The 23714-nt window shown below is 38.3% G+C and overlaps 1 protein-coding gene and 1 long non-coding RNA gene across 8 annotated transcripts; one reads left to right on the plus strand and one right to left on the minus strand.

Moving 5' to 3' along the window:
• Positions 1 to 741: 741 nt before the first annotated feature.
• Positions 742 to 21833, minus strand: ldb1a (LIM domain binding 1a). 7 transcript variants are annotated; one of them, XM_027136318.2, is made up of 13 exons: positions 21715 to 21833; positions 21530 to 21559; positions 19514 to 19614; positions 8349 to 8451; positions 8161 to 8205; positions 7240 to 7315; positions 7012 to 7114; positions 6667 to 6839; positions 5101 to 5223; positions 4607 to 4690; positions 4039 to 4162; positions 3800 to 3942; positions 742 to 3161 (listed from the first exon to the last, which is right to left on the minus strand). In XM_027136318.2, exons 3-13 carry the CDS (start codon positions 19539 to 19541, stop codon positions 2931 to 2933), a joined length of 1233 nt encoding a protein of 410 aa, XP_026992119.1. In that variant the 5' UTR covers positions 19542 to 19614; positions 21530 to 21559; positions 21715 to 21833; the 3' UTR covers positions 742 to 2930. The 7 variants fall into 7 exon arrangements, with proteins under 7 accessions (XP_026992119.1, XP_026992117.1, XP_026992118.1 ...); XM_027136316.2 differs by having other exon boundaries at positions 3794 to 3942; XM_027136317.2 differs by having other exon boundaries at positions 7012 to 7117; positions 21715 to 21832.
• LOC113636297 lies at positions 12728 to 20532 on the plus strand. Its single transcript, XR_003439013.2, has 2 exons — positions 12728 to 12900; positions 20318 to 20532. It is a non-coding gene; the product is annotated as an uncharacterized LOC113636297 (long non-coding RNA).
• Positions 21834 to 23714: the final 1881 nt, after the last annotated feature.

Genomic DNA, 23714 nt, shown 5'->3' on the forward strand with positions numbered 1-23714 from the left:
TGAAGAGTGGACATTTCTGAGCATTCTATGTGCACTAAGTATGTGCACACTAGTGATAAATGCGAAGAAGGAAAACAAACATGTAACAGCATGGTCCAAATATGTGGAACGGGGGCAAGGAGTTAAGATTAGAAGCCTGAAGCAATTCTAATTCATCGTGAAACCAGAACTTGTTTGATTAAATTTTTGGTGGTTAGTTGATTCACAATTGCAGGCTTAAAGACACTAAACTCAATCATTATACTAGTCGGAAAACGAACGAGTTTCAACTTGAACCTTTAACATTGCACAAAGAAAAGTAAATAGCAACATGAGGTATATCGTTATATAATTTATATAATATCGAAGATAAATAGTGTTCCACTACAGAATGCATACGAATAAATGTGAACATATTTGTTTACAACCCCCGACGCCAGTGTATTTGAATATCAGAAAATAACCGTCACACTACCTGACATGCAAAAACTGATTTGCATTTCATGGGAACACATGATAGGAATTAAATTCATTTGGAAGAGTGAGAACCTGAACTCGAACCACGGTGTACTTTACTGTACAACCCCATTTGCTGTGGCACGCTAAGCTGAAAAGCAATACTTCCTCATCATGAAAGTTCAACCTTTGTACCTGTAAGCACTTTGGCGTCAGTGTACATCAAATAGAAGTGAAGCTGAAAGAGTACACATAAAGCACACATAATTAAGGTATAATGTACTTAGACAAAGACGAAGCAACGAGTTACATGAAAATTGGTTTTATTATAACATACATGAATCGTCAATAGCAGACAATAGAAAAAAATAGATTTATCAAACAGCCACTATCAAAGAGGCTCGACAGGAACAACGAAAAGGGTTTGACCCTTTACGGTTATTTTGGTGAAAACCCCCAAACAAAGAACATTTGGAAGAAATGTGAACAAAGATTTTACTTGAAGGTTTTTTTGTGTTTGTTTATATATAAAACATCCAGAGCCTCATTCAGAATACTTAGTATAACTCTTTCCCCATATAATACACACAATCAAAATTCAGAATGCCCTCTGGTGTTTTAATCTAGTATGTCTAAGGGGTTTAATAGCTAAAGGATTGGGGTTTTTTTTTTTTAGATAACTTAATTCTTTGTTTAGACAAAATGAAATAATGAAGCGATGAGAAGTAGAAAGGCAGCGCCATGTTTCTCTATTGAAAATGGCAGAAAACTGACATGTAATGTATATACACACACACAAGATGCAACAAGGGAAAAAATAAATACATTATACACTGAAAATGCTAATCCCAGAAATAAAATGATACCTATGGCTAATATTTCTAAAAACACAGACTACAATGCATGGGTTTTTTTTTGTATGTTTGTTTGTTTTTTTTTACATTAAAATGCAAGTCCTCAGAGATGTTCTTAAGACGAGTAAATACAATTACACTTATACAGACCTTAGCTACAGTCTTAAATATACAAGCACAAATACACAAACAAAATTATGAAAAGTATTCTTCATAGAATCAAATACACAATTGTTGAGTTGAATTATCTTGCTCTTAGATCCTTGGTCTGTAGCATATAAAAAAAAAAAAAAGAACAAAAAACTTCTTCAGAGACTAAAATAATTACATACTCTATTGTTGAGGAAAAGAGGTGCTTTGCTTATGCATTTGAAACCACATGGGTAGTGTACCATGAAGACTTCATAATAGGTATCGAGTTGACTACTTTCCTGTACAGACTAAAAATCTCTTTCAATGAGAACATCAACTCAAATTATCCAGTAAGACTGTGTGTACCATACACATGGAGGTAAAGCCTCAAAATAAGATTACATAAAAAAGGGAGATCTTGCCAATAATTAGCTTCTCTCACTGTAAGCCTTATGTCTGAAAACAGGCAGATTTCAGACATACATGCCATAAAACCTTTAGCACACATTTTACAGGGCCGTAGCTTTGTACCACAAAGTCATCATTTTAATAATACAAATTATTATTATATAAATCTACCATACTCCACATACATATTTAATCAAATTCCACTTATTAATAATAAAGAATGATTAAAAAACAAAAAATGTTTTATAAATTTTCATTAAAAAAAAAGATCAAAAATAGAGTGGCAACAGTGCAAAGGATATTCAGGATATTTTTTACTTGCTCATAATTTTTCCTTTACAAATTGCTAGAAAAATAAAAATGACAGAAAAAAACATCAACAAATCAAAAACAAATAAGAAAAAACAAACACCTCTTAGGAGTCTGGCTTCATGATCCACTTCTGCTTATGACCATACTCAGCATGACCATAACTCCAGTACCATTGAGGCTTTCACTTATTTGCTTATTTCATTAATTTATTTCTTTAATAAGAGATTTTACGTAGTGGTTCTCAACTCCGGTCCTCAAGCTCCGGAACTGTACAGGTTTTTGTTCCAACCAGGTCCTACAAAACAAATAATTTAGCGTTGGTTTTGAGTCTGAGGTGCACAGAATAGTTATCATTAGATGATTCAATAAAAGAACCCTTCCATGTGAAGTGAGCGCAACAGAAACCGCCATGCATAGTTAAGCACAGCACCCACTGAGACCCGAGGTTGGAACAAGAACCCATAGACATGACTGCCTTCACTAACTCTGCTGAGGCTCGGAGAACTCAAACAGACCAAACACTGAATTTCTCTCAGGCACAAATGCACAGTGAGCTCCTTCAAAAGAAATCATTTAATAATGAAATTTAACTGTATTCAATTTAAATCCAGCAGTATGCGGCAAATAACAATTTCACAAGATGTAAAACATAGTCTGGCCAGTGAGGACTCCTCGGAGCAGAACACTGTGTCAGGAAGGCTGGCTTTACTAAAACGCGAGTGCCATTTGGAACAAAAGCAGGCATTTGATATTGCCCTTTCCCTATCTATGCACAGTGAGTATTGTAGTCTACGGGGCCGACTGGGAGCTGGGGTTGTCGCTCTTGCTCTCCTGGCTCGAGGGAGCTTTGTTGTTCCACGGGCTGTTGTTGCCCAAAGCTGGGGAGTTGCTGAAACTGTCCTCATCATCGATGCCATTGGCTGCATCAAACTGCGTATTCTCCAGTCGTGTGATCAGTCGCTCATCCTCGTCCCCGAACTCCCCTCCCATCAGAGTGGGCTCACCCACCACCATCACGTCCTGCAGGGGACAGCAAGGGGTGCAAACATTATCCCCATAACACGGGGAAGGGTGTTTCTGGGGTGGAGAGACTCGGTAGCTTCTGGCACCGTCCGATCCCCACTCCAACTTCAGAGATCATTAAGACCTCAGAGCTCAAGCCATGTGCGCCCACTGTAATCAGGAAAGGCAGCACAGTTCGGCAGCCACAGAAACTCTAAGCACCAATGGCTGCTGCTAAAAAGAACTTGGAATCCAACACGAAGTTTACTGATTTCGAACCATATTCTACTGTGGCCTTAATATGTAGCCCTGTCTTTGAGAGAAAAGATCAGCGGTGGGCATCCCTGATCCTTTAGTGCTGCATGGGTTCATTCCACCTCGGGTCTCCATTACTGGTTGTTTCAGGAGCTCAAATCACAAAACAGGCTTGGACCAAATAACTGAGAAAATAAAGAAAACCCACAAACCTGACGCCCTGAAGGACCAGGGACTGCCCAGCATTGGATCATGTCCACTTGTCTCTACATTGGGTATGTCTTTTCTTTGAACTCTTTGTTTTATTGTCATGCAAAGTTCAGTCCCACCACCCATGCACTCATTGTCTAATCACCCAAATATTGGTATAAGGGGAATCAAAATGAGATGCTTACAGGTACCTGGCTGGAGAGCGCAAAGCTGCTGGCTGGACTTTTCTTCTTACTGTTGCTGTTGCTGTTGTTGCCTCCACCAGTGCTCACGGTGCTGCCACCAGACATTTTCCGTTTCCGTCGCTTATTTGGCGCTTGTCTTGCCGGCTCAGCTGCACAGATAACAAGATTCATGTTACAGACATAAGGCAAAGGGCAACATAAAAATATTCAAATAACACAGAAGGCACAACCCGCAGTTCCTTTACCTGGTGGGGCAACCATCCTTTGCCATTTCTGAAATAAGCATGTCTTTAAACAATCTCGAGGACTGAGGCTGTACGTCTTGTGTCTGGACATTAACTCCTGCATGGGTTCCAGGATTACACAAAGCTAAAGAAGACAAAAGTCACAGTAATCAGCATCCAATTACATACAAAGCATCTTTATCACAGCTTTACTATGTCTACACAGTAAACATAGTATATATGTTTTATATATGTATAAAAATATACATAAAATGCCCTTATCCACAGCGACTTACTTTTTTTCCCTCATTTTATACTAGTGAGCAATTTAGGGTTAAGAGCCTTTCTCAGCTTGGTGGACCTGAGGTTCAAACTAGCAACCTTTTAAACGGTAGTCCAACACCTTAACCACTAAGCTACCACATCCCTTCACAGTGCAGTAAACATTGTTAACTAGAAAAACAGAATTAAGAAATGGGAGGGAAAATGTAACAATTGGTATGAAAAATTTTATTATAATACAATATGATAATAACTAAGTGTATGAGGAGATTAGAATGAACAGCTCTATAAGGGTCTATATACTTACTCTGAGGTAGTTTAATGTTGAATTGGACAACCCACATCTTGTGATGTTTTTTGAGAGCTGGTCAAGCATCTGTGGGTCTTGTGCCTGTAAAGAGAGTTTTGATTTAGGTTTATTTTAAAGAGTATATGTTAGTATTGGTAGAAGTCATATAAATAATAATGTCAATCAAATTACACCGAATTGCCAAAACGATGGAAAGTATAACATCAAATGTAAAATGCAAAATATAATTTCGCAAACTGAGACATGGGAAGGTGCTTAAGAAATCACAAAAAGAAAAAAAATACAAAAATTCAAACTGATATACATTCATATAGCACCATCAGCTGGACAAGCTCAGGAATTTCAAACAGGAACAATGACAAATTATGATGTTTGCCTTGTTTTGGGTGTCAAAAGAATAGAAAAATATCGGATACAAAACAGAATTTTGGAGATCCTGGACACATCACATAAAACCCTTTAGTTTGTTAATATGAACATTAGACACTCACATGCATGGCCAATATGCTGCGTGGAACGACTTCACGGTGCTGTCTGATGCTGAAGTGCCACGTCTTTATGCGCATCATATCGTCAAACATGAATTCCAGATATAACCTGCCTTCTACACAAACCTGTGTGACATGAAAGCATTTCAATAAATGGTGAACTGAGGCAAGTTAAAACTCAGAAATGCATACGTGACAGAGGAACATGCAAGACTATTTACAGAACGAACATGCAGCAAACTGATCTTATAGATTTGTTACTCCTTTAGCATTACGTTGACAAACTAGTTTCAGTGACGTATTCTGTGTATATTGTGTTCTCAAATCTGACTGATCTGAAGATGTTGATGAATTTTCGGTTACAGATTTTAGTGCATGCTGCAAATAAAGTGGCTCTCCATGTAAACTAAGCATAATAAATTACTTAAAAAAAAAGAATTATTATATAGAGAAAAGAGAACAGTACTTCTTGTAAGGAGACATTTGTTAAATATTTATGTAAGGAGTCTCCAATGTCTGCTTTGTAGCAGTAGGTTTTCTGCCACGGGAGTGCGGTTTCTCTGCAACATGACAGGCTGTGTATTTTTGTCTCATTAACTTCAAGATATTGAAAACAAACTAGGCGGGTGAGGGAATGACTGTTTATAGCCGTCTTATATTGTGTTTGTCCCACTATGTTCAATTCCTTAATTAAAACTTTTGGAATTATGTTTACTTTGTAAAGAATGAATTGAGCTAATATTTTTAAAAAAATCCACATTAAATGGGAAATGAACATTATTATATTATTTTGAGCAGATTTTCTACATTTTGGTGAGTTCTGACACATGAACTTCAAAATAACTTTAACTAGTAACTTTAATAACTTTACAAGTCTAACTAATACTATATTATTTTAATTTCATCAAAATATAATCCTTAAAAAGAAATGAACCAGGATGTTATTTGTACCCTTCTTTGAGGTTTTTAATTTTGGGTTGCTGGAGGTTGAACAAACAGCTTGTGTAACAGCAACATGTGCATTGCTGCAGGCTGTGAAAATGCTCTATCGAGAGCATCAATCAGTGTTCATTTCCACTCGTTTCCATCGACAGACTGAGCCTTTCACAAATAATGGTTAGACACAATGGAGCAGATATATGTGTGTGAATATGGGGAACTAGGTAACATAGCATGGAGCATTACATGCAGGAACACATGTATGAGAAGAGTCCAAGACAGTGGATGAATACATCAATATGATTCAAGCATCCAAAGTCAGTTAAAACAATCAAATGCTTCAGCCTCTTAACCGCATCTCCATAAAAGTGATTATGACCTTATACATTGTATACAGTTTACAAACATTTCACTTGCTTACTTCGCTTTTTTTTACACTACTACAGCTATTCATTTTAGAACTGTGTGAGGTAAAAGCGTACAACTGTAACACACAAATTTCATTGTATATAGATGCTTAAAGCACTGCTGCAGGTAAATTGTCCTTTTCCTGCGGAGTCACATTTGAGATACCGGCATTTTACATAAAGCCTAAAAAGACAAACAACAAAGCTTTAAAGAAGGTTTTACCTGTGTAAACATGGGCTTGCCGTTTTGCGTGACCATAGTGCACTGATCACAGTCAAGGGACACAAAGTTGCTGTGGAAAGACTCCTTGGGATGCTTTAGTACATAGAAGAGTTCAGTCGCTCCCCCCTCAAAGATACTTCTAAAGTAGCGAGGAATCAACGTCCGGCCGATGGCTTTGGACACAAAAAAGTTTTGGTTTAAAACAACAGACATGAAATGACTCACCTTTGAGACTTTTATTTTAATTTTATTAGACTTTTTATACACTTTCAAACTATGCAGAATATTTACCAGAGGTCTAAATGTTCATATATTGTACAGGATTAAAAACTGAAGGCATCTTACTGTATCGTTTAGGACCATCTTCTAAACAGAATGTGACTGTTAACATGGCATCATCTTCAAAGAATTCTGTAGTGAAGGCATCCCACCATAGATTGTCACAATCCTGCTAGGGTTAAAAAAAAGAAAAGAAAAAAACAGCTCACACTCACTCTGTTTAAACGCAAATATTTTATTCACACCAGACACTACTGTAGTCTGTATATGATCAAGAAAGCAGATTTTTCTTACCTCTGTCCAGTTCTGCAGCCGTTTATTCAGTTCAAATATCCTGTAGTCTGTTTGGTTTCCATATGGTGTATGCCTCCTGTCACAAGACGAGGAAATGAATGGAACGGCAGCAATATGATTGAGATAAATCTTATAGATATTTCTATGTACATATATAGCTACAGGAGATGTCTGGTTGCATGAGACAAGCACAGTATATGTATTTATTCACTTTTTTTTTTGGACATTTTGAACATCACTAAGAACCTTTATGTTAATAAATTTGCTTGTACAAATGACCATTTTTTGTAGGAGGAATCCACAATGTGCAACAATGAAAAAATAAATCTCTTCATACAACATGCCAACAAAATTGTGACGTAAAAAACCAAGTCTTGCGGCCATAAACTTGCGACATCAGAGATAATAAGAATTTGGATCATGCATACATAGATATCTTCTCCCTGGGTAATCAAATACTATATTAGGGAGCCTAATTAATGTGATTTCTGGAGAATCAAAACATGGGACTCGGATTGCACATTTGCCCAGAGTACCAGCTAATTAATTTTTGTCCTCCTGTAAACTATCCCTGCAAATGACAATGACCCTGAATATATTATGAATAATTTGGAACAGTGGCTTACTTTTCCCATTTTTAATCCTAAAAACAGCATATAACATTCGGAATAAACATTACTTTTCTTGTTGAAGCTCCAACTTATTTACGTTAACATAGCTATAGTAATAATACACTATTAAAGTTGTTTTCAGATCTATAGAAGATGCTTGGGTTTGTTTGGGTTTATGCACATTAAACTGTCTAGCTGTTCTAGATAGATCCAATCGTTAAATAAGAACTATTCTGAAAGGGAACTTTAATCAATCAGGTCAAATTAATACTCAAAAGAATTTAATAGTGACTTAATATCACACACTTACCCTATTCCAGGTTCCATGTACGAAGGGGTGTACATTGGCGTCGGGCTTCAAATTAAGACACATCATTAAAACCATAATTAGACAAGAGTCTGCATCAGTCGTTTAAATTTGTACGACTATTATATGCTTTAAAAAATTCAAATAACATTATGGTTTCTTTGTGGAAATATATTGACTAAATGTCTTACCCCACATCTCTGTCCAGCATAGTGCCTGGGTGAAATGGGGGGAAGGCACTACCGTTGGGAGGTTCCTTTGGGGAGTACAGCTTGAACGACTTGGACGAACAGCCTAGAAGAGAAAGAGAAAATCCATCTTGAATGAATAATGTGCTTCTGTAGTGAGGTGAAACTAAATGTGCAGTAAATCTTTTTTTTTCCTACAGAAAAAACAATTGTGTTTAAGATTTGCATTAAAATGGTAACTTGAAACAATATCAAAGATGCCATTAGAATTCTGGCGATTATAGTTTCAGAATAGGTTATCGGTGAGGGTGAAAAACATGAATCCACCTGAAACTTACAATCGCCCTTTTCATGTATTCATAAACACCATGTGACAATATGACATTGGGTTATTTCTGCTGCTTACTCCACACACGTCCCATCCCCCACTTATTTTGTTACTGTTAACTCCAGCATGCCTAGCACTGCCATTTTACCACAAACCACAGGCACAAACACTTTACACATACACACACACAAAAAAAGCATAGAGATATAGATTGACAGGCATGTATGTTTAAAAAAACAAGCTAGAGAATCTAAGTTCCTGCTCTCGTGGTGAAGCAGACAGTCATATATAGAACCTCTTAATGCACAAACCGACAGAAAGCACGAAACCTGACCACATCACTGACTCATTCCTGCATTGGTACAATCAGATTCAAAATCATTCATTGTCATGCTCAAATTAACTTTGTACTATTGTGAGATGATCTCTCAGTAACATCTTTCTTGTATGGGCATTGAGGAATTTGTTAAATATTATACACGGTGGTTTGTTTTGCACCTTCTTCGAGTTAAAACGTGAGTGGGTGACGTAAGGAAGCGGAGCCATGCTTTCCCCATCCCCCACAGCCCTTGCTAAATACATGCAAACATCAACCACATAATCCCTCTCTCTCTCGTTTTAACTACACCCACAAGCTCTCGGCTTTTCTATGCTACACCACCTATTGGATCTTAAAAAGGTTTGTGGGCTTTTGGGAAATATATCCACGGGACTATAAAAGCTGGACAATTGCTGACCCTTTTGACTCACTAACAGACTATAAGACAGAGCAAAACACAGCAGACTTCAGATATGGGATAATGAAGAAAAATATAGGAAATAATGAAATAAATATATTTCGATATGTAATTAATATCCATTGCATAAAAGGCCTGGTTATCTTCAAACCATACACTTCTCTTGTGCATCTTGTGTGATATCCAGCACACAGTAGAAGTAAAGATATGCCATTCAAATACATATTTATTTTTCCCTACCAAATCACGATGACGTCAAACTGCTCCCCAGACTAACTTCAAGGGCAAAATAAATGTACCTTGTCCAGGGATAGTGACTGTGCATTATCCAGATGTTTACAGACCTGTAACAATCAAAAGGCCAGATCCTAGCCCTCAAAAGGACAGAAAATGTTTAGACTTTGCCCATTTATCAGAAGTTATACAATGTTAAATTTCTTTCAGCACAAATGTTAATGTTAACTTATGAGCAACAGAGGGCACCGGGACAGTGCCGTATCATCCCAAAGGTTTGACTTACAACTTTGGCAATGTCAGATAACAGTCCTACATTTTATAGAGGCAGATAGATTGCTGTGTTGAATATAAACTGTAGATTAATAAGCTGGCAATCAAAACAGAGCAAGACTCTTGGTATGTTGTGTGAAACATTACCAAATATATTAAAGATTTTGAAATAACACCTGTTTATTATACATGTTTATTCGAAATATCTAATATTTTAAAATATTTAGATTTTAAAAAATATGTTAAAAACAGTCCAACACATGTTCTTGGAACAGCTGTGAACTGCTGGAGCAAAGTACTAATCTAAGATAAAGCATCCCTGAACATAATCACCTACACATACTGTAACACTAATCCTAACACAAGCCCAAATTACAATCACATTGCTCTGGATCATTCACACCGCACAAAACTGGACCAGGCTGTCAATGTAGGATTTTTAATGCATGGTCATTAAGATTGAGTTTCCCTGCTCTTACACACCTTCATCTGATCAGTTGTGTAATCACACAGCAGTGTGCAGGACCAGTGGTGCCCCAGCACCAGTATTAGCAACTCGTGGACTAGAAAACAACAACTTATCTCAGCCTGAACGTAAAGCATATATCTGTGTCCATCATTCGTCAACGAAATTCTTGTAAATGATCAACAAAGTAATCGGATCTGGACAGATTTGTCTGAACAACACTGAAAACAGGCCTCTGGCTAGGTCAAGTCTAATGGCTAGCTTAGCAACACTTCACTTCATGCGGCCCTTTAGAGCTCAAACTTAGCTCGTATTCAGGAAACAAACCAATAACTGCCAATTCTGCCAATGTGTTTAGATTAGTTTCTAAACAGTGATTGACAATATACAGATATTTTATCACACGCTGGTCGTAAGTGCTCTAGCCGGTTAGCCCAGTTAGCCTAGCTGGGCCGTGCTTACCTGTGCAGAGAGAAGAATGCACTCCTGTACGTCTCCCGCTCAGATCTCAGCTCCTGGGGCGCAGGTTTACCCTTCTAAAAGCCCATAGTGGCGTGCAATATTATGTCCGATTTTAAAGACTGAATTTGTGGTCTTCTTTACAAACCAATGCAAGTAGGAATCAAAGCCCAAGACAGTCAACCCGCCTGGCCCTTTGTTCCCTGCACAGGGCATGAACAATAGCATACAGCGCTCGCGCTAGCTCTCTCTCTCTCTCCTACTCCTTCTATACCTCTCTCTCTCACTCTCTCTTCCTCCTTCACCCCACCACACCGCCTCCTACTCCTCTGTGCATCATCACCCCCTTTGCATTCCCTGCAAGCCTAAATCCACCCTTCCCCCCAGTAGCCGGACCGCACACATCCCTCCCTCTGCAACAGTTCTGCTACATCTGCAGCACGTTTTCTACTCTATAGTCTGTGTGCATGAACTTCATTTTCATTTGCCAAATGGGTTAAAATCTAAAAATCTTTGACTTTTAAATTCTGTCCTATTTGCCTCGATCGCATACGTGAAACAATGACGGGTGAAATATAACTATGAGCTATTATTTAATAAGCAGCCCAGTTATGACTGGAATATTATTATAATAAACTCTTACTGAAACAAACGAGGTTCTTTTTGGAGCCTTGAAGCTACTGCATAAAGTCAGTGTCCATAATATCTAGCAATGATGTAGTGGACACGAACATCAAAAAAATGCCAGATTCCTACTCTTCCATTATATATCTATAAAACTGTTTACATGCTGTTTTTGCACACTGTTTTTGCTCTTTGCACATGCTGTCTTACATTTCAGTTGATTGTTGTTTTGCACAATACTTTACAATATCTCATGTAACTGCTGTCATAATACTGTGTTTATTTAAGTATTTCTGCACACGTAATACTGAGAAACATACAGTATTTACACTGGTTAGTGCTGGTTTTGTGTATTGTCTTTTGTGTGATGTATTTTTTGTTTGCACTGTCTTTCTGTCTTGTCCTGCACTGTTTACACCAGGTTGCACGGATGCACTTCATGTGGCTAGGACTAACTTACTTAAGTCCTTATAGCTCTGTCTTTGTTCTATGTAGCACCATGATCCTGGAGAAATGTCTCATTTTGCTGTGTACTGCAACAGCTATATATGGTTGAAATGACAATAAAAGCTTCTTGACTTGACTTGACTTGACTAACTTAATGCAAGGCACGTTGCATGTTATTCTGCTTTGCACATTTAGGTTTTAGATGCCTGTTGAATAGAAGTCAAATTATCTTCAGACTGTGAATACTATACGCCTGCATTATGTGTAGTCTTATGGAGCTAAATGCAAGTAAGAATTTCAATGTTGTGTGATTTTTATTTGCCAAATAGTTTATAACACATCAATCTATGGATTGGGTATTCTGCTGAAGCATGGATATGAATGCAGACAAGTTTAAAAAAGACTAAATAATACTGTGATCTGTTTAATGAGCAGCCAAGATCTGCTCAGTCTATTATTAATATAATTATTACATCATTTATACATTTGAACACAATAAAAGGGTTTTCTAGGATGATGATGCATGGTGTTCATGTCCAGATTGTCAAATAAAATTCTTTTGAAAATGCAATATCTAAAAATGTAAAACAAATGTGCTATTGTAGACACTTTAACATTGTATGTGCCATTTTCACAAATTGCATGTACTAAAAATATAATTGCACATGCCTCTTTCTACATTGTGCCTTACAGTTCATCATTCATTCATTCATTCATTCATTCATTCATTCATTCATTCATCTTCAGAATCAGAATTAGAATCAGGTTTACTGGCCAAGTGTATTGACACACACAAGGAATTCCAAGGGTTCCAGCTGTTTGTAACTCTCAGAAGTAGGACATAAATAACACTATACTATACAAGACAAGATAATACAGACTATACAAGACAATGCAGATGTGATACAATAGACAGTATGAGTATTAAATATGAATTCAGTAACTGTCATCCTGTTCATTGGAATCCAGGGCCAATCCAGACACAAGGTGAGAATTTACCATGGGCAACATTCACACACTCATTCACAACGATTTAGTATAGGCTATCTGTCTGCTTATTTTTGGAGAGTGAAACGAAAATGAAGAACACAGAGAAAACCCTCACATTCATTCAGAAGTAACCTGAGGTCAAGCTCATACCCAGGACTTAGAAGCTATGGGATGGGAGTGCTATCCACTGAGTCATCATACCACCCACGTTTTCTTGCTGTCTAGAAAAAATTTACCGATATCTCCTGTAGTTGATTGTTGTATACGTTTCATATTGTATTTGAACTGTTTGGCTCAGAGATTAAACAAGTTGGGTTACTGATCAAAAGGTCAGGGGTTCAAGCTGCAGAACCATCAAGCTTCCAAAGTTTAACTCATTTGGAAGGCCCTTAACCCTCTTTGTTCCTGGGGTACCATATCATGGCTGACCATGTGCTCTGACCCCAAATTTTTAACAAGCTGGGACATGCAAATAACAGTATTTCACTATGCTGTAGCTTATATCTGACCAATAAATTCTTCTTCTGAACTTTTCTGTATTGCTGTATGTAGTCACAAGGAACCACATGCAAGTAAGAATTTCTTTCTAAATTGACTACACAAAACTATGTAAAAAGGTAATTCACACTGTTAGTATGAGCTACCATGACAGCAGAACAGCATCCATGAGCAGTGGTGCTTTGTTTACCTACTTTGCCTCTAATAATGTACTTGTAGCAACTACAGTCATTGTGTAAATGCAGACTGACTGAAGCTCGCTAGTGGGTTTGCATGATAGATAATGTACTACTAGGCATACCTACAGTCTAAACACTCAACATAAGACATAGGACAACATTACAGCAGCGCCATCTTTTGGCACCACTTAAAGACTAAAATCTTATGGTTTTTATGAACAACAGTGTCAACAAATCACAAGGTCTTAGATTTTTGCATCATTTAAATAAAATTGTTAGCCCTATTCAAGGTCAAACATTGTAGTGGCACAAAAAGAGCTCTTAAGTAACTTTTTTATAACAGTAGTGAGTGACAAGTCTTAGCTAAGTCATTTCTGACAAAATCTGTTTCAGGGGCTCTATAATATGGCATGTCTCTCAAAACCCATACAGAGAAGTAGCTTTGCACTGCACATTCTCCCTGAATGCTTACAGCCTCATACCTGGCAGAGTGTGATAATACTCTGGAGACAGACACAGGATGTGACAGCCATATTACCTAATAAGTGGTCTCAGTACAAAGTGCTCAGTGCTCAAAGGCCCAACGTGCTACAGTCAGTACAACAACACTACAAAAAAGTAAACATTAAAAACTGTGAAATAAAGGCACTAACGTGAACAGAGATGCTACATGTTTTGGTTTGTAGACAATGAGAATATTGTGCTTATATTCAAGATCTAAATTATACTAATGGGTTAAATTGAGAATTAGTTTATGGTCAAACTACACTTTATTGAATAAAAGCACAGGAAAAATGCACAGTTCTCATCATTAACTACAAATTAACAGTATTTGTGGCGGCTGCTACAAATATGATAGCAGTGCTAAGCTACCCTTTCTTTCAAAGACAAAAAGACAATATATGATTTTCAGATCACATTAGTTCCTGTTAACCAAAGTCTTAAAATGGATTACTTTGGGTTTCTGTGGCACTGCACCACTAGTGATCATATGAAAAGCAGCATCTGAAGCAGAATACACAGGTATTTAGACAATGCTGGAGCTGATTTCTTTGTAGACTGGACACTAGATTCATGCAGCCTATTAGTGAGTCATGCAGTCTATCACGGAAGCATTTTTACAACGTGAGGTTTGTCCATTTGAGTTGACATGTTACAGACACACCCACGACACATCATCAGCAGTAATTGAGGAGATATATATAATATAGTCGTGCAAACGAGGTGGACTGTTTCCACTATTCCACTATTTCACTCAAAATGCTAAAAATAATAGAAATTATGAATTACGAAATAGTTACTCATATAGAGGCATCAGATAGGGACAAGTTCTGAAATAACTGTGCCACAATGTTCTGATCTGTAAATTTACACAATGCCCCGTGTGGACAAGAAACAAGACTAAATTCCCTAATTTGCTATGTACAGCATTAATGAGAAATGAAAAAAACAACAAGCCTAATGATTGAGAGAAAAGTCAGACAAAGGTTTATGTAACATTGAAAATAAGTTAAAAGTAATATGTAGCTCATTTCTCTCCCACATGAACACTGAACTGTATATGCTCTATAAATCATTAGAGCCACACCTTATTAGCATGCAGTAAAACCATTTAAATATTTTAAAAATTATAATTTACATAATATTGTGACTAAATTATCCAACTGGGTATTTTCTTAACCTATCCAATGTGCCCTTTACTGTTTTTTTGCAGTGGCTATAGAGCACTGGAGTAAGCTGAAAAACTACTTTACAAAACTGCTGAGGCAGGCTCTCATCTCATTTAGATGAGCAGACGTTCCGCCCCAGACTGACCTAGCTTCAAAAACATCTCTCTCTATTACATTAAACCATAATTCAGTGCAGAAGATGAGATCTGCTGTGGTTCACTGCTGGTTCAAACTATTTTCTACCGACCTTTACATCATATGCACTCCTCGTCTGACATACATTCCTGTTTCTTAAATATTACTTCATAATTTTTAAAGTATTATTGTATTCATGCCACTGCTTATAAAATTAAGCTGTGGTATAAAATGAAGACATCATACCTTACTGCTGTAAATGACCTAATCTGGTTCTAGCCAGTTTGTCTCAGTTTTGGCCCCTTATACAATTCCATGCTCATATAACATTCTTGTAGCAAGCATCTAAATCACAAGACAATCCTCCTAGCAATATTTAATATATAATTAACTATATTTGGTTTGTTCACATTGTGTTCGGTGTGGTAAGGTTCACTAATGTATTGTTTCTAAAAGTGCCAAACAGTAGGCACAAGGAAGAGAAATACTGTAATAGCTGACAGACAAAAATCAATGTGGTGTTATATACTGTATACTACTGATATATTATGCACAATAGATGGCTTGTTAGTGGTAATAATTCTGTCTAATCATTGTTTTGATTCAAACCAATATGTGGTGTTTGTCAAAGCTGAAGCCTGACAACAGTGTGTGGACAGAGAGAGAGAGAGAGAGAGAGAGAGAGAGAGAGAGAGAGAGAGAGAGAGAGAGAGAGAGAGAGAGAGAGAGAGAGAGAGAGAGAGCATGTAGATAATAGATGCATCTGTGAAGTTGCATCGTGTCAGGTAAGTTTAAATGGAGGGCACTTTTGTGACAAGACTCTCTCTGTGTCTTCTGTGGCAGTACAGCACTGAGCCATGGAAGCCCATCAATATAAAATGTTCACAGTGCAAGATCTACTGACATGGAAATAATAATTAGCAAGCAGCTGCTTGTTTCTTGCTTCCTTCATTCTTGCATGTCTTTAAAACACCCACCACTTGCAGTTCTTTCACAAATTTACATTCCTTATTATCATATTTTCATTTATACATTGATCTTCCGGAAGCATTTATGTTTAAAAATTTTTTTTATATATTTGCATTTCTTTTTCTTTGCTGCTGTAACAGAGAAACTTCCCCATTGTGGGACGAATAAAGGTATATCTTATCTTATAGAACACCATAACAGTGCACCATGCACACAGTCATTCATACCCAGGGTAATTCAGTTTAGGAAATCCACCTACAGCCATATTTAGGGGTGGTGGGTGGAAACCAGAAGAATCTCCACATGCAGAATATGCATGGCAAGTCCACACAGCTATAATCTGAGCTCAGGATCAACAAGGAATCCTGGAGCTGTGAGGTATCAATACTACCTGATGTATCTCCAAATCATCTTTGTCTTATTTTGCCATTCATTTGATCTCAAGGATTTAAAGGTTGCCAGCAAAGTAATTAAATTGAACAGTTTCCCTCTTTTGTTCTATTACAGCACTGATCCACACAATCCGAGAATGTGCATCTGGCACATTCTAGCATTTGCTGACATTCAAGTTTATTATGAGTTACATACCACAAAAAGCTCAGAAAGCAAACGGATGCTGCTTTTCACGCCAGGAAGCCATTTTGTTTGAGCTCAACCTAATGAGACAGATCTGTTAGGTTTTGGATGGGTAGGGATGAGGTGTTGTTTGCACAGACACAAATACTCAGCAGATAAATGGGGAAAATGTATTGGGACAGCGGTGTTTAGCTTGACAGGCAGCACACCCTACCCTAACTGTTGGTTCCTAGCTGCAGCCATTGTGAAATCTGAAACAGCACTGGCTTTGTGAGCTTGCCATTTTAGCGCTGATTTTCCTCTAATCAAGCAGCCCATGTGACTTTCTGCATGAAGTAGCAGAGCTCCTGCTGATTTGGAGTGCTTGTATATGAGAAGCAGAATGGAGCAGCAGCTTACTCTTTGCATGTGTGTGTGACAGAGCAGAGCATAAACAGCATCATTAATATGCCCCCTATTTTTGCTATGTTGCCGGTATAAAGCTTATTATCACTTCAACATGGAAGACTAGGTTCAAGCCTTCAAACTGAATTACAAACTGAAAATGGATGAGCTTGGGGAGGCAATTGGGATTCCATTATATGACTAATGCTGTCCAAATAAACATAAATAAAAGTGCAAGTCACAATCTCTTCAGGTATGAAGGAGGATGGAGGACCTCTGAGGTCCAGGGTACATGCACTCCCACTGAGCCCACATAAGCTCAGGAATGTAAACAAACTCAACTTCAAACAGAACCATGTGTTAGGAGGAGGGGTTTCTTCTGTGACTGAGAAAAGGAGACGGCGTTGTCTTTGTAGCCAAGGTGAATATCACAATCAGGTTTTATGGAGTGCCGCTAGCTTTTATGGAGCAATACACGGAAAGCCCACACAAAAGCAGCCCATTTCAGCATGAAACAACTGTCTCTTCTACACTTTCCTCCCTTGCCTCACTCTGTCTCACCCCCTCTTTCTACCCCTTCTGCCTCCTCCCGTTGCTAAAAAAGAGAACAATCAGAAAGGACACACAGCTGTGGAAATTTCCATGACCACACTCATAAAAAATGCACCCTTGTGAACCAAATCTACTTGATTTTAAACAAATGTTATGTGCAAAATGTTGGCTTGCTTAATCCGTCGGGCTGCCAGTAAGGCGTTCATGCCTGGGTCTTGTACGAAGATAAGGATCTCAGCAGGGAGCTAGCGAAGACACTGTTTGCATTGTGCTGATGTCACTGCATCCGTCTAAACTTGCCTCGATGCCACACGTTATGAACACATTACTGATCATTATCCCATTTAAAACAGCAGGGGAGAAACCTCATGTGCCTTGTGTCTGTGGTTCCAACAGAGCCGCTCACTTTCAGCTCATCACTGAACTGAGGTACGTTGTGACTTCTATAGTTCAAAGATGTGAGCTGGTTGATACTGCAACTATAATAGAGCAGTTATAACTAAAACTGTCATCTGACTAATACCTTTCATATGACTGTGAGGTTAGTTCATTAATATCAGACTAAATATTAATCAGACATCATGTCATTTTTTATATCAGTGTCTCCTGAACCTCTCCTGCATCCTATCGGCATCCATGCAGTGATTCAGTTTAGTTTAGTTTACAATTTAGTTACAATTTTCCCTACATTTTCGCAGTCGATCCACTGTCCTGGATCTCACATCTGGATTACAAATAGCACTAGGGAAAAGGCTACTTCTTCTAGGCTGTGTATCATAACTCTTAAAAGCCTAACAAAAACAAGATCCTGGCTTTAACTCATATCCTCTTAATGTCTCCCCTCACTGCACAGATAAACTATAGCCGTATGAAATTTTATTATTCCCATTAATCTGATAGGATGGTCTATATCAAATCTGCTGGCCTGTAGATTCCCCACGTGGATTCTGGCTATTAAATCTTGAAAGCCTTCAGATCTTTGACCAGGTATAATTTTTGACATGTCAAGGTATCTTTCAGTATAACTCACACTCGAAAGACGATTATATGTACACTCAGTGTCTAAAACTTTTCTGTTCTCTATACATCAGATCATAAAACCTAAGAAAAAAATCAAAGACCAATATACTCAATGAGCATTCACTCACCATACAAGAGAAAAGAACAATAACAGCTTAATATCTGTGACTAAGCATTGCATTTTAACAGAATCCCATTAGTAACTAAAGGGATGATTTTCAACCTGTGTAAGTAAGTTAATGCAGTTTACAGGAGTTCACAGAAAGCCCCAGAAACCATGACCCATTACTCACTGCTTGTTACAAACAACCTCAAGATCTGTGAGAACAGGTTGACGTCACATGAAAAAGTGTGTACTCAGCACACAGATATAAACCAGTCAGAGAGGCTATTCAGGTTACAGCAACATTCTTTCTCTACACAGGATTTCAGTACTTTAAGAATGCATATTAAGTACAGTGTACAACTGCTGGAGCACTGACATAAAGTATCAAACAGACCTTGGTATAAGCCATAGGATCCGTAAAGCTACTGCACTAAAGAATAAGAACTTGAAGAAGAGACGCAAGAAAAGCAATGCGGCCCCCGTGCAACACTTGGCTCAGTAAGTGGTGTAGAAGTGCTTACCTGGGCAAGCGCAACCTCCAACAGACATCTTCTCACATGTTTGGTGCTGCTTGGAACAGAAAGCTGCTGTTGAGTCCACACGCTGCTAGCATGGGCTTCCTCTGAGGAGCAGAAACAGATGCCGAGGGGAGGGCAGTGAGGAGGAGGAGTGCATAAGGGAATAAAAATGTAGAAACAGGAGCTCAGCTAGAAGCAGGAAGCAGAAATTGTGTTCCTGGTAGACTCATGGTTGCATATTAACATGCAAATTAAAATACTTGTGGGTGGGGATAAAAATATGACAAAAGGGAAGTGTGTGAGACAGTGAGAAGATAGATATACAGTGATGGTGAATGAGCAGTGCAAAAGTAGCATGTAAGACAGTTTTCACTGTACATTAGCCATGAAATGCAGCTTTTCCTGTAGATGTATTGGCAGCTTTTACCTTGCGCTATGTGTGAGAGATAAACAGAGTCAGGCAGAGCCCAGAGGCACAGAGTCATTATCGCCTAGTGGAGCTGTGGTGTGTGTGTGTGTGTGTGTGTGTGTGTGTGTGTGTGTGTGTGTGTGTGTGTGTGTATACACGCACGCACACACAGCCTACTTTTTTGTGACTCCCTAGGGTTTGCTGAACAACTCACCCAGACATTGAGACACACTCCATCCCCTGCTTTACAGATCTCTCCTGTCCTCTTCACACAGCCTTCCATCCAAAATACATCTTCTTAATTCCAAATTACATTCACCTCTTCATCCTTTTTATTTGTCATATTATTTAGCATTTTCCCCTTTTATTTATTTTCCATTTCTCTACCTCTGTTTCAGCTAAAGGCACTCATTTATTTCTGCTGACAGGAGAACGGGAGTGTTAATGGCTACAGACAGCATCGATTAAAAATGCAAAGCCCACCTGGAGTGCAGGGACACACGAGAGTCCAAGGAGCCTAGGAAGAACAAGCTAATGAGCAGGGCAAGACTGTTTCCATTCTAATCGGGGAAAAGTCCAATTCACAAATCCATAAAGCAAACAAAACATTTCACATGGTTTCATTTGTTGTTGTTATTTCCTCCACCTTTAAATCTTGCCTCTTTCTTACTTCAGCTTTACTGTATTACTTTATTGTTGAGGACAGACAGGCTTCTTGTGATGTCAGCCTTCTGAAAAATACCCAAACTATCACATAAATATACCGCCGAGTCTTTCACACAGTCTGTCAAGCTCAGTGACTGCTTTGCCTCTGGAGCTTTAGAAACCTCAGGAGTGAGGAAGAGAAGGCATGAAAGGCTGAGTTACAGCCTCTTGATCTCAGAAACCTCAATCCCAGGGAATAGAGATCTGTTTAAAAGAGCATCATGTTGGTCTTTTTTGCCTGTCATTTAAAATCAATACACCGTCAGAGAGTCTATGGCATTCCCATCTAGTTGTTGCATTTACATAAATGACAAGGCAACTAAAGGTGAAGTTTTGTACAAATGATTAAACACAGCTTTGTGGAGAACTCTAAAGCCCAGAAGAGTTTTTCATTAACTCACCTCAAGAACATCTAATGTCACTATGTAATCAATTAATATCAAGACCAAAAGGGAATGATTTCCCCAAATGGTGAACCACATACAAAGAGGCATGCTGTATTGTGAAGTAATTTTACACTAAAAGGTTCTCTGTGCTGCTGCAGCGATTTTGTGGGAAATGGCATTTTGTTTTCCAAGCCAAAGCTTTGAAGCACTAAGCCTTAGGAAATGCACTCACCACAATCAGGTCTCATGACTGCACAATCAGGTCCTTTTGCAATCCCTTCCTCCTCCTTCACACACACACACACACACACACACACACACACACACACACACACACACACACACACACACACACACACACACACACACACACACACACACACACACACACCACTGCTCTATTGAAAACAAAGATGGTACCCCTACTGTCTTTACCTCACTCTGTATTATGGTGTTGCATAGCAGTGAGTTCATGGTGAAAGAGAAGACATTTACCTGCATGAAGGAGCACAAACTCACCTTACACACTGACGAACCCACAGTGACCACCTGAGAATCAAACAGAAATACATGACTTAGAATGAACCCTAACTGACAAAGTAAACACAGCATACAGTCATCACTGCCACCAAGCTCACAGATAATGACAATGACATTGTTTTCATTAATCAATTTACAAATTTTAACAGCCTAGGGTTCCTTACCACGTTGTCTCTCTCTTCAAGAGCTGCAATGTTTGAGGCAGACCAAGCACTGAGTGCCTAGGATCTGAAGCTGGGTCAATTAGCTTTTAAACAAAGAAAGGACTGACAGAGAGGGAGAGAGAGAGAGAAAGAGAGAGAGAGAGAGAGAGAGAGAGAGAGAGAGAGAGAGAGAGAGAGAGAGAGAGAGAGAGGTGATGTGGTGGAGAGCGAGAAGAGGAGGCGGGAGAGTGCTCACAGATCCACTGGAAAAAAAAATATGACGCAGATCCAGAGCAACTTCTCCAGCCCGTCGTACCCAGAGAGGGCACTGTCGCCATGGCAACGGCAGAGCAGTGATCGCTCGTTGGGGGCACACAAGGCACAGCATTATTCTGTCTCTCACTCGCAGGAAACACGCAGCCAAGAAAGCATACATGCAGGCAGACGGGCGCCTCACATTCAATTAACTTCAACCAGCCTTGAGCCTTAGAGTCCAGCCACTTGTGACCTACACCAAGAAGGCATTGATCATTAAGGCACTCTTTAGACCAGGCTAAAATAACTGTCACAAATGAGCTCTGTTGCCCTCACAGTCAGAAGAGAAACAGTAAGACAGTCATCTGCTGTCCAGATCACATGAAATTGTGTTTCTATTCCCCTCAGTAGATATGCATGGCCTAAAATGAAGAATACTGACCAGTTAATGACTGCCAATGACAACACCTGGTTTTTGTTGTTGCACTACTCATGCAACAGTGCAACATGCAACAGTCTCTTATTCTAAACAGTCCTCTAGTATTAATAATTTAATTATTATTCAAGTACTGTGTTCTGACTAGACAGATTCCTTACTCAAACACTATGTCACTACGTCAGCAATAACTACAGTGCAGTGCAGTAATGACTACAACACCCGAGACTTAAATCATGCAGTCAGTGTCATTACACACTACATTTTACTTTAGCTGTAGTCTACCTAGCACAATGGAATGATTACAGGGATTAACAGGAATAAAATGACTATAATCTAAACTAATATATACAAACTATAACATACAGTGTATATATTAGCAGTCCTTACATAACCAGATACCTAACTTCCAAAATTGCCAAACATCCAGTCATATGGCACCAATGGCATAATGACTTTGTTCTAATGGTGTCTGTTTTTTTTTGTTTGTTTGTTTTATTTGTTTTTTATGATTTAAAGAAATATAATTTAAAGAGCTATGAGCAGAATCTGTGTTTGCCAAAAACAAATGAGTCAGACTGTGAAGTCAGAGGAAAACAGTGTGGAAAAGAAAGTGCTCAATGATTTTCCCAATTTTAATTCTACATGCTTCCACATCCTTCATTGAGTGCTAATGATGAGAGTAAGCTTGCGGCACAAAGGAAGGTGACCCACTTTCTTGTCACCTTTTTCAGCTTCCAGACATCATGGATGATGTTCTGGCCCAAATTAAATGCCTTTTGTGTGTGCATGTGCACATGTGCGTATACAAACCAATGTGTGTGTGTGTGTGTTTGTATGTGTGTGTCTGGCTTGGTGGTTTGTTGCCAGAAACATGCTCAAAATGATGCAGTGCAGCTGTAGTGACTTCAGCCTCCTCCAGTAATTAGCCTCAATGGCAATGCAGCCCATCTGGAGGAGAAAGGATTTTTAACTGATCGTCCTCCATTGCCAGCACAGACACCAAATATTGAATAGAAAATCAGCTTAATCAGTTAATTAAAACCAAATATATGTATATTTCATCAGCATTTTGTTATAACCAATAATCTAAATATATATACTCATAAACAAAACAAAGGAAATTCCAGTATGTCACTTTAAACCTTATTTGGTCTATATAGTGCAATAAATAAATAAATAAATAAATAAATAAATAAATAAATAAATAAGAATTAATATCATTCTAAATATATTAATATAAAATTAGCTATGTGATTTAAAGATGTTTTCATCAGCTACAATTTATTGTGACAGGAGAAAAGTTTACTTTGAATTTATAATTTGCATT

Source organism: Tachysurus fulvidraco, chromosome 4 (assembly GCF_022655615.1).
Source record: "Tachysurus fulvidraco isolate hzauxx_2018 chromosome 4, HZAU_PFXX_2.0, whole genome shotgun sequence".
NCBI classification, from domain to species: Eukaryota; Metazoa; Chordata; class Actinopteri; order Siluriformes; family Bagridae; genus Tachysurus; species Tachysurus fulvidraco.

Bases quoted from the DNA above. Each gene is read 5' to 3' on its own strand.
- ldb1a (XM_027136315.2), bottom strand. From the start codon at position 19,541: ATGTCTGTTGGAGGTTGCGCTTGCCCAG. The intron at 8,206-8,348 runs GTAAGACATTTA...CTTAATTTGAAG, and splicing joins ATGCTGGACAGAGATGTGGG to CCCGACGCCAATGTACACCC. The intron at 5,224-6,666 runs GTAAAACCTTCT...CATGTCACACAG, and splicing joins GCAAGCCCATGTTTACACAG to GTTTGTGTAGAAGGCAGGTT.